Source organism: Thamnophis sirtalis, unplaced genomic scaffold (assembly GCF_051295495.1).
Source record: "Thamnophis sirtalis isolate CommonGarterSnake01/CBP01778 unplaced genomic scaffold, rThaSir2_p1.2 scaffold_7, whole genome shotgun sequence".
In the NCBI taxonomy this organism is placed as follows: Eukaryota; Metazoa; Chordata; class Lepidosauria; order Squamata; family Natricidae; genus Thamnophis; species Thamnophis sirtalis.
Window position 1 is genome coordinate 7,916,619 of NW_028261387.1, and position 12,212 is coordinate 7,928,830.

At 40.9% G+C, this 12,212-nt stretch overlaps 1 protein-coding gene across 2 annotated transcripts in view; it reads left to right on the forward strand.

Moving 5' to 3' along the window:
• The first annotated feature begins 7,751 nt into the window (after positions 1-7,751).
• The window catches only part of RWDD3 (RWD domain containing 3), a 65,952-nt gene continuing 61,491 nt past the window's right edge, over positions 7,752-12,212 (forward strand). For both annotated transcript variants that reach the window (XM_087720776.1, XM_087720778.1), the window contains exon 1: positions 7,752-7,863. In XM_087720776.1, coding sequence (XP_087576902.1) covers positions 7,779-7,863 — 85 coding nt within the window. In that variant the 5' untranslated portion in view covers positions 7,752-7,778. The remainder of the gene's footprint in view (positions 7,864-12,212) is intronic.

The following is a 12,212-nucleotide window of genomic DNA, read 5'->3' on the forward strand; positions in this document are numbered from 1 at the left end:
TCCAGAATCATTACTTACATTCATATCGAATATCAAAGTTCTTGATGAGTCTTATTTTCAACGTATCATAGTTCTCATTTAACTGAAATTGTTTTAATGTCTTTTTGCCTAGAATAATCCATAGTTAAAAAACACAACCACCTAATGGAGGTTTCATTAATTATTACAAAGTCATCCAATAGCCTTAAACCTTTATAACACATTCTAAACAAAAATTAGTTGACAAAATATCTAAGCCCTTTTCTCCCCTCAAATCACTGTTTACAATTTGTGCCCACGTTCCTTTTGTTATGATAGTACATGTATGTATCATTGACTGTATCACTTATCCTTATGATTCCGTTGTTGTTTGTTATAATTAATATTGGTTAACAAAAAATCCTTTACTGTTATATCTATTTTCTTCTCATCAAACCAACATATATGTATTGCCCTTGTCAATTTTTTTTAACATAACCATCTATAAATTACTACTTAGTAATTATAAAACTTAGTTAAATTTTTTGTTATCTACTTTCATATATCCAATAACATTATACCTTTATAACATATTCAAAATAAAAATTAATTATTTAAATTTCTAAATAATTAGAAGGAATGAGGAGGAATGAGTATTATGTATATTCACCACCTTTAGTTATATATGAAAAAAAAAAGGTTGGATTTTAAAAAAAATCCCCTATAAATAGGTATAATTGGTAGCCATTTTTCTGGTTAAGTGGAATCATGGAACACTGCAAATGGCTTGAGCAATGCTGGCCAGATTGCAAAAAACACCAAAAATAGGAATAATAAGAAGGAAAAGGCTGGGTCAGGATGTCAACAACGCAAGGAAAGCGATAGAATGAATTGTCAACAACAAACCTGTCTCAGATTATTACAAGGAGCTGATAACAAGGCATGTCAACAAGAAGGAACCGTTTCAGAATCTTGTAAAAGAGAATAACAAAAGCAATGATGAAGAGAGTGTTTGCTCTCATATCAAAAAAGGGAAATTTGTTATAATGAAAGGCTTTTCTCAGACAACAATAGCAACGGCAGATTTCTTACAACAAAAGACAAAGCTTCTCACAACAACACAACAGCCCTCTTCAGGCTGCCAACAGGCAAAATTATATATACTCAGAAAATAAACCCTTTAAGAATTCATCAGACCATCAGAGCAAAGGCTCCATTTATGTGTAGTTGTGCATAAGCTCATCGATTTCATCTGACCTCATACCTGCTTTGCACACCTGTGACGCAAGCATTATTGATGAATGGGTGAAGGAAAAGGAGCTAGTATTTATAATAATGATTACTGGGCTTATGAGAAAGGTTAGTCATGCTTTATAGTTCGCATAAAGCTATCTTTATCACAGCTATCTCAGTTTAAGTCTCTGTGTGTTGGGAAGGAGGCACGATGGCTCAGTGGTTAAAGCCCGGGTTTGAGACTCGAGCACTGTGTGACAGGGTGAGTTCCCGTTACTCGCCCCAGATTCTGCCCATCTAGCAATTCAAAAGCGTGTAAATCAGTGGTGGGTTTCAAAAATTGTTGGAACCTACTCTGTGGGTGTGGCCTCCTTTGTGGGAGTGGCTTGCCGCCCATGTGACCGGATGGGAGTGGCTTGCCGCTCAAGTGACCGGATATGAAATTATGAATTAGTACTTAGGTCGGTCCAAGTAGCTATTCAGAAACTCTGGCATTGAAGCATGCAAGTCTTAAAGCTGTCAAGTTACAAGATCCTTGCCAGTGGTGGGCTTCAAAAAATGTTGGAACCTCTTCTGTAGGTGTGGCCTGCTTTCCGGGTCCACTGGTGGAACCTCTTCTAACCGGTTCGGTAGATTTGACGAACCGGTTCTACCGAATAGGTGCGAACTGGTAGGAACCCACCTCTGGTGTAAATGCAAGATAAATTGGTATCACTTTGGTGGGAAGATAACAGTGTTTCCTGCTCTTTGGTGTATAGTCATACTAGCCACATGACCACGGAAATGTCTTTGGACAATGCTAGCTCTTTCAGCTAAGAAATGGAGATGAGCAGACTAACAGAGTTGGAAGGGATTTTCTAGGTCATCCAGTCAACCCCCCCTCTCAAGCAGGAGACCCTACACCATTTCTGACAAATGGCAGTCCAATTTCTTCTTGAAAGTCTCAAGTGATGAAAATCCCACAACTTCTGAAAGCAATCTGTTCCATTGGTTGACTATTCTCACTGTCAGAAAGTTCCTCCTTATTTCTTGGTTGAATCTCTCCTTGGTCAGTTTCCATCCATAATTCCTTGTGTGGCCTTCAGGTGCTTTGGAAAATAGCTTGACACCCTCCTCTCTGTGTCAGCCCCTGAAATATTGGAACACTGCTATCATGTCTCCCCTGGTCCTTCTCTTCACTAGACTAGCCATGCCCAGTTCCTGCAACTGTTCTTCATATGTTTGAGTCTCCAGTCCCCTCATCATCCTGGTTGCTCTCCTCTGCACTTTTTCTAGAGTCTCAACATCTTTTTATAGTGTGGTGTTGTGGCCCAGCAGGAGCCGTTAGAGCTGCCACCAGACTCTGACAACGAGGAGCCCTATGAGTCGGATCTGGAAGATGTGGAGGACCCTGGACAGGGTTCCGACATTGAGCAGGGTGCAGAGAGGTTGGTTGACCACCAGGAGGCGCCTGAGGCCTGGAGCAGTGGTGAGAGCCAAAGGGAGCATGCTCCCAAAGGCAAGTGTTGGAGTAGTGGGGAGGAGACAAGGGAGTCTGATCCTGACGTCATGCATTGGAGCAGTGGGGAGGAGACAAGGGAGTTGGTCCTGGATGCCTGGCAATGGAGGACTAATAGGCATAAAGAACAGTTACGCAGTTACAGGAGATAATTGAACTCAGCTGGTGGTAATTAGGCTCCTCTCAAGACTATAAAAGGAATGGCTTTCCACACGCTCGTCGCAGGAATCAACGAATTTACTAGAAGCTGGAGAAGCTATCGTGGCTCTCTTGGCAGGTTGGATTGCTGCCAAGGTCAGTCTGTGCTGGATTGCTGCCAAGGTCTAATCTGTGTGTTAATAAATCTTTCAAGTATCTTTGTCTCGCCGTGCTTTGGTGTAGGACGAGCGGCGTCAGAACAGTGTGGTGACCAAAACTGGATGTAGTACTCTACATATGGTCTTTCTAAGGCTTTATAGAGTGGTATTAGTACCTCACTTGATCTTGATTGTATCCCTCTATTAATGCAATTTAGGATTTCATTGACTTTTTTGGCTGCTGCTGCACACCGCTGGCTTATCAGTTGTTCCCAGGGCAAGATGAGAAATCTGAGAAGATTCTTATAATTTAAGTGGCAGATAATAAAGTTACTTTCTTTAGCTATTTATGAGTGGCTCTGATTGCTTGCACCCAGCATTCTTCGCTTTATATGTTTAGAAATAAAAGGTATATAAAAGGGGAATGACTGAGGTTGCATTTGGATTGCTCAATACTTTCTTTATTGATCCGGCATCCCATATTTAATCACAGTGCCTTGGTGGGGAAATAAAATAACATAAGTTACCTCTGGAAGATGTTAACAGCGTTACTTTCATAGGGAAAGAGGTGATTCCCAGATTTTTCTGGGCAAGACTGGAAATATTGTTTTTCACTATTAATCCTCCATGCCCAATTTCCTGTTATAGACACATCAAATACGGACACAAGTAAAAATGGCCCTGTAGTGAACTTGTGTACGTTTCTTTGAAGTATTAGTAAGGTTTACTATCAAAGACTTTAAAAATATCTATACTTGTGGAAATTTTAACTGATTACCCTGAAATAACAGGAACTAATCTTAATGATAGCAGGATTTGAAAGTTTCTCTGTGTGGAAATCGTGACATTTTCTTTGAAGGGAATGATTAAGTAATGAGACTCAGGTTGCAAATAAAATTACCACTGTATAAGCTTACCATATGTTCTCTAAAATTGCATTCAGCAGCAAGTGAGAAGTCTCCATTAATTTTTTAGAGTTTGCAGTAGCAGAAAGTTAATGTGACAAGCACACATTTGATTAAAATGGATGCTTACGGGTAGGTCTATAAAACAGTATTCTAAAACTTTTCCAGCAGAATATTAAAGCTTAAGTTCAGAATTGCACTTACAACAGCAATGTAATGAGTAAATTACCCCACTGTGTATTAGTAGTAAAATCTGATTCAATGCTACTCAGGAGAAGATGCAATGGGGTTTATTCCGATGAAAATACAGACACACACACACACACACAAACACAGAAACACACACACACACTGGTCTTGTTATATTCGGGTCTTTTCCCATATAAGATTGAGATTGTCTTGGCAATGTTTCGATGAGGTCTCACTTGCCATCCTCAGGTGGTGTTTTCGGCTTAAAGCGTGGTTGGAGCTGCCATCTTTCTATAAATCTTGGTGGGTGGGTGTGGAGTGCTGGCGTTGTTTCAGTAAGTGGATTGATTGGATGTGAGGCTGTATCATGATTGGTAGATTGGTGCTGATTGGTGTTGGCTGTGGGTCCGTTGCTGTTTTGTGCTGTAATGGCCTGGGTGGTGGGTGGAGCTCCCAGAATTCCCCAGCCAGCAAATGCTGGCTGGGGAATTCTGGGAGTTGAAGTCCAGACAACTTCAAGTGGTCAAGGTTGAGAAACACTGGTTTACAGGAAGGTCCCCATTTCATATTTTCTACAAAAAAAAAAAAAAACCTTGTAGAGAATGAGGATTTGGGGGTGACACGGCCCTCATTTTTTCTGTGAAGATGGTTGAAAGGAAAATCTAGCTTTCTGTTTATTGCAAACAACAGCACCTTGCATTATAGGATATGGTGAGCCAGGTGCATACCATTCTGACAGGCCAGCGAATTGAACTGCTAATAATATTAGGGGAATTATTATTATCATTATACAATTGTATCACAGCGGCCAGTTGTTTTGCCGGTTTTGGCATTGGTTACTAGTCGGGCCCCACCCAGGGGCCTAGGACATCGTAACGTATTTTCGTAATATGCGTGCAGATCCAAGCAGTGCGGCTTTTTGCATTTGACTGGTGGTGATTTTGTCAATTTTTAACTGTTTTAAATGTAATTCCAGTGCTTTTGGAATAGCACCCAGTGTGCCAATTACCACTGGAATTACCACTGCTGGTTTGTGCCATAGTCGTTGAAATTCGATTTTTAAGTCCTGGTATTTTGAGATTTTTTCACATTCCTTCTCATCGACCCTGCTATCACCTGGTATTGCGATGTCTATGATTGTGACCTTGTTTTTCTCAACCAGTGTGATGTCTGGTGTATTATGCGCCGGTATTTTGTCCTTTTTTATGTGAAAATCCCACAAGATCTTGACCATCTGATTTTCGGTGACTTTTTCAGGCTGATGTTCCCACCAGTTTGTTGCTGTTTTAATATTATAATTTTTGCACAAATTCCAATGGATCATTTGTGCTACTGAATTGTGCCGCAATTTATGATCAGCCTGCGCTATTTTTTTTACAGCAGCTGAGTATGTGATCAACAGTTTCATCAGCTTCTTTGCAAAGTCTGCATTTGGCATCATCAGAGGATTTTTCGATTTTGGCCTTAATGGCATTTGTGCGGATGGCTTGTTCTTGCGCAGCCAGGATTAGTGACTCTGTTTCTTTCTTTAATGTACCTGTTGTTAACCATAACCAAGTTTGTTCACTGTCCACTTTATCTTTTTTTTTATTATTATTATTATTATTATTATTATTATTATTATTATTTTAATGGAAAAGGGATTTTGCCTTACTTACTAATAATTCGGTATGAAGATCAAGAATAGATATTCATCTCAAATTTAAATATTTAACATTTTCACAAGTTGGTGACTACAAGAAAATGCATTACATTTAGATGGGATTTAATCTTTGACACAAAGCTGATATTTGCATAGGGTGACAAATATCAAACTGACATTATGCTGTCTCATTTGATGACTTCCAAATGTCATAGTGCAGGAACCTACGCACGGGAACCTCGGTATTTTTAGATAGTGTCAGTTTAAAAGACATTTACATTGACTGGGTTTAAAAAATATTGAAATGTATTAAAAAAAACACACCAAAGGACAGAAAGGAAAAGCAGGAATGCATCAGTAAAAAAGTTTGTCATGAAAGTTTCAATTCTTTTTTATGCAGAAGATGAATGCTTTTACTGCTTGTGTGTTCCTGTTGTGTTACAAACTTAATTCTACTTATTCCTACATCAACGTCTGAATTGTTCATCTGACACATAAAGAATTTCTGTTATTTCTAGCTTCTCCCTGCCCATGAATCACCGATGTATCACTTTTACTCTGATGTAACCCTCTTACACTTTAAACAGGATTTAAGTTCTCCAGTTCTTGCAAATTTTATTTATATACAACGCAACACTTCCATCCTGCTCCTTTTGCATAATAGTAAATTTTACAGTGTTATGTGCCAATCGTGATAATCATTTCATCACGTTTCAGTGGTGCCTATCACATCGTATTGTTGGGGATGCTGCAACTGTGGCAAGTACCGTATTTTTCAGAGTATAAGACACACCGAGGTTTCGAAGAGGCAAATTAAAATAAAAAGCAGGCAGGTAGATAGAGGGACAGAGAGGGAGAGAGAGAGAAATACAGTAGATAGATGAGAGAGAGAGAGTAGGTAGGTAAGTAGGTAGGTAGAGGGATAGAGAGAGAGAGAAATACAGAAGGTAGGTAGGGGGAGAGAGAGAGGAAGTAGGTAGGGAGATGGGGGGGGGAGAGAGAAATACAGTAGGTAGGTAGGTAGGGAGAGAGTAGGTAGGTAGGAAGGTTTAGGGTTACATTTAGGATTACCTTTAGGGTTAGGTTAAGAGCGTGCTTCTGTCCCAGAAGGACATTTCTTTCAACACCACCATTAAACCATCTTTCCAAACACTCTCCATGTTTCTTTCTTCCCACTTGGAACTGAACCCAGATGGAGATGTCTTCCAACATTACCTTTACAAATAACTCAAGGAGGAAAACACACACACGCACAATGCACAATGCTCCTTTCTCTTCCTATTTTCCATACAACAACAACAACAACAACACCTATTCTGTGAGCTGGGTTGGGTTGGGTTGAGAGAGAGTGTGTGGCTGGCACAAAAATCACCCCAGCCCACTTTCATGGCTAAGGCAGAACCTGAAATCACAAGCCAGGAGCCGAGGTGGCGCAGTGGTTAGAGTGCAGCACTGCAAGCTACTTCAGCTGACTGCAGTTCTGCAGTTCAAATCTCACTGGCTCAGGGTTGACTCAGCCTTCCATCCTTCCGAGGTGGGTAAAATGAGGACCCGGATTGTTGTTGGGGGCGATATGCTGACTCTGTAAACCGCTTAGAGAGGGCTGAAAGCCCTATGAAGCGGTATATAAGTCTAACTGCTATTGCTATTCATGGCTAAGGCAGAACCTGAAATCACAAGCCTTTCCCACTCTCTAGCCTGGTGTGTCACTAGACAAAACGTTAGGATCGGGTAGAGTTCTGCAAAACACATCATTCATCATTCGTCTCATCTCTTCCCCGGGGACATCATCAGGCAGTGGGGACGAACGAACATGTTCCCGTTGCAATCTTGGGTCGTTTTGCAACGTGGGACTCGCTCTTCAACTGCAAGAGATTGGAAACACCCTCTCGCCTTTATGGGCTGACGAGCGCTGAAAGCAAAGCGCAGCGCCCCCTGGTGGAGATAGGTTTAATTTCCCCCTCCGCTTTGGTTTTTTCCCCCCCCACCGCGGGCGGAAGTGGAAACGCGGCTTCTCGCGGCCGGAGCGGGGAGGCAGCCAGGAGCCGCTCGCTGCCATGTCGGCGTTAGCTTTGGAGGAGCTGTCTGCCGTTGCAGCTATTTACTGCGGGCGAGAAGAATGCGAGGTGCTGGAAGTGTCAGGTGATTGCATGGAGGAGAAAAAGAACCCCTAAAACAGTGTTTCTCAACCTTGGCCACTTGAAGATGTCCGGACTTCAACTCCCAGAATTCCCCAGCCAGCGAATGCTGGCTGGGGAATTCTGGGAGTTGAAGTCCGGACATCTTCAAGTGGCCAAGGTAAAGAAACACTGCATTAATCATTCAGGCTCAATTGCTAGCAACATTCTTAAGGAAATTATAATTGTACACTTAAAATCAAGTTCTACAAGATGAAAAATTATGCATTGATTGGCACCCAGGTTTAATATTCTCCTTTTTGGGATAAGTTAAAATATTAAGGCTGGTTTTTTTCTTTTTCATATTAAATAGCCACAGTGCTTGGAGACATAAAAATGAAATGCTATATATGAAACATGCTAACTTGGCTGCAATACAATGAGTCCCACTTTCTGCCACGTCTTAGATCCACAAAAATGTTGGGAAGAGAGAGGAGAGTTATTAATTTCATGGAAAAAAAACATATGGGACTGACTATATTTTGCTTTATGGGACCTAAGTTGCGTTGAGTAAGCTGGACCAGCAACATTTGCATTCGCTAGCTGGGGAATTCTGGGAGTTGAAGTCCGGACATCTTCAAGTGGCCAAGGTAAAGAAACACTGCATTAATCATTCAGGCTCAATTGCTAGCAACATTCTTAAGGAAATTATAATTGTACACTTAAAATCAAGTTCTACAAGATGAAAAATTATGCATTGATTGGCACCCAGGTTTAATATTCTCCTTTTTGGGATAAGTTAAAATATTAAGGCTGGTTTTTTTCTTTTTCATATTAAATAGCCACAGTGCTTGGAGACGTAAAAATGAAATGCTATATATGAAACATGCTAACTTGGCTGCAATACAATGAGTCCCACTTTCTGCCACTTCTTAGATCCACAAAAATGTTGGGAAGAGAGAGACAGAGGAGAGTTATTAATTTCATGGAAAAAAAAACATATGGGACTGACTATATTTTGCTTTATGGGACCTAAGCTGCGTTGAGTAAGCTGGACCAGCAACATTTGCATTCGCTGGCTGGGGAATTCTGGGAGTTGAAGTCCGGACAGCTTCAAGTTGCCAAGGTTGAAAAACACTGCCCTAAAACAAGGCTCACCACCCCCGATATTGTGGCTGATGATATGCCTGCCCCAGCATCTGCAAACACGGGATGGAGATATTGGGGGGATCCAGTTTAGGGTAAACTTACCCCACAAGAAGCCACATCAGGAGTTGCCTCCAGCTTTTGCACGTGCAAACATAGTTTATTTCCTTTTTAAATCCCAAACGGGCTCCCCGTTTCTCCCTCCAATTGGCCTTTGATTCTTTGCATGGTGGGTGAGTTGGAATTCCCTTTTGAAGAATCAGTGACGTGAAGCCAAGAAAAACCAGTTTATAGCCAGGTTTTTTCCCCCCTTGCACCTGATTCGTCTCACTCATTTTGAAAGGAAAAGAGTTTAAATTACGGTATATAGGTTCAGTCAGAATGGAAAGGACATTGGAGGTCTTCTAGTCCAACCCCCTACTCAAGCAGGAGACCCTATGCTCTTTCAGATAAGTGGCTCTCCAGTTTTTTTCCCCTTGTACCTGATTCGTCTCACTCATTTTGAAAGGAAAACCCTGTGGAACGATCTCCCCGTTGAGATTCGTACCCTCACCACCATCCAGACCTTCCGCGCAGCCCTCAAGATCTGGCTCTCCCAGCAGGCCTGGGGATAGGTTTCCAAGTTACCCGCCCGAGTGTTGATTGCTGAATGAAAGTTGTGTTTTATTTTCTTTCTTTGTTCACATTTTGTTTTGTCTTTTGATACTGCACTCCCTTCCCTTGTGATTGTAAGCCGCCCTGAGTCTCCTCAGGGAAAAGGGCGGCCTATAAATCTTAATAAATTCTCAAATTCTCAAAAGAGTTTAAATTACGGTATATAGGTTCAGTCAGAATGGAAAGGACATTGGAGGTCTTCTAGTCCAACCCCCTACTCAAGCAGGAGACCTTATGCCATTTCAGATAAGTGGCTCTCCAGGTTTTTTTCCCCTTGTACCTGATTCATCTCACTCATTTTGAAAGGAAAAGAGTTTAAGTTACGGTATATAGGTTCAGCCAGAATAGAGCTGGAAAGGACATTGGAGGTCTTCTAGTCCAACCCCCTATTCAAGCCACTTATTTCAGATAAGTGGCTCTCCAGATTTTTCTTCTTCTTAAAAACCTCCAGTGATAAAAGAACCTAGAACATCTGAAGGCAAAGGTTCAATAGAATAGAATAGAAATCCTTTTTTGACCCAAGTGTGATTGGACACAACGAGGAATTTGTCTTGGTGCATATGCTCTCAGCTAAAAGATACATTTGTCCCAAATCATAAAGCACAATTCTTAATGATCGTCATAAGGTACAAATAAGCAACCAAATCCTATTAGGAAACAATATAAATCAGAAGGATACAAGCAACAAAGTTACAGTTGTACAGTCATATGTGGGAGGAGATGGGTGATAGGAACGCTGAGAAGATTAATAGTAGTGCAGACTTAGTAAATAGTTTGACAGTGGTGAGGGAATTATTTCTTTAGCAGAGTGATGGCGTGCAGGGAAAAACAGTCCTTGTGTCTAGTTGCTAAACAATTAATCCCCACAACTGTCAAATTATCTACTAAGACTGTATTAACATTATTCTTCTCTTCCTTCCTAGTACCTATCTCTTCCCACTTATGACTATAATCATGTTGCTTGTATCTTTAAAATGTATATAGTTTTATTTGTTTCCTAGTATAGCTTGATTGCTTATTAGTAACCTATAATAGCAATAGCAATAGCAATAGCAATAGCAGTTAGACTTATATACCGCTTCATAGGGCTTTCAGCCCTCTCTAAGCGGTTTACAGAGTCAGCATATTGCCCCCAACAACAATCCAGGTCCTCATTTTACCCACCTCGGAAGGATGGAAGGCTGAGTCAACCCTGAGCCGGTGAGATTTGAACAGTCGAACTGCTGAACTAGCAGTCAGCTGAAGTAGCCTGCAGTGCTGCATTTAACCACTGCGCCACCTCAGCTCTATAACTATCACTAAGTGTTGTATCTTACGATTCTTGATGAATGTATTCTATTTTATTTTTCTTTATGTACGCTGAGAGTGTATGCACCAACGACAAATTCCTTGACGCCAATAAAGAATTTCTCTTCTCTTCTCTTCTCTTCTCTTCTCTTCTCTTCTCTTCTCTTCTCTTCTCTTCTCTTCTCTTCTATTCTATTCTATTCTATTCTATTCTATTCTATATATCATACTACTTTTATTCAATGTTTTGTTTGTATCTGGCATTAGGGCTGTAAAAACTTAATTTAATTTAATTATTTAGAGAAGGTCACAATCTCTCCATGGATAGCAAGATTGCCTTCTGGGGTGGAAGAAGTGAGATTTCTAAAAGCAGTGAAGCTGTTTTCTCTGCTCTTGTACTCTTCTTAGCAATAGCAATAGCAGTTAGACTTATATACCGCTTCATAGGGCTTTCAGCCCTCTCTAAGCAGTTTTCAGAGTCAGCATATCGCCCCCACAGTCTGGGTCCTCATTTCTCCCACCTCGGAAGGATGGAAGGCTGAGTCAACCTTGAGCCGGTGAGATTTGAACCGCTGAATTGCAGATAGCAGTCAGCTGAAGTGGCCTGCAGTACTGCACTTTAACCACTGCGCCACCTCGGCTCAGCTTCTTCTAGTCAATGGCTTCTTAAAATTGGAACCATTGTGGCTGCAGTTTGCCACTGATGGATCTGCAGTGTTTTCTGCAAATTGGAAAGCACCACGGGAAAGACTCTGTGTGTGTTTGTGTGTGTGTGTGTGTCTGTGTCTGTGTCTGTGTCTGTGTGAACAGCTATTGTCCTTATTTAGTGAGTATAATTGGGAGCAGCAACTCAGTCATTAAGCAAAGAGGTCTCTGAGTGAAAGTGTGACTCTAGTTATGCTCTTACTTCAGTTTTCTATACAGACCTGTGAAAGTCACAATATGAGGGCGGGTTGCAAAGTTACTTGTAACGGCAAACAGTTGCTAAACAAGGTGATCAATAAATAAGGACTATTTATGTTGTATTTTAAAAATATTTATGGTGCTCTTAGAGTTGCAGTGTTTACGAGATACGTAATCTGTACAGCCTTATATTTTATGATGATCGACTGGCATTGTAAAACCTCATTTAGCCATTTTAGAAACAGCTCAGTTTTTGATCAGGGGGGCTAAGTTCTGAAACATATTTTGAAAATACTGCCAGCTCCTTCATTTTTTTCTGTTTTGTTTCTCGTTTTTAACTGTATACAGGGGGTGTAAAAAGTCTACACACCCCTGTTAAAATGC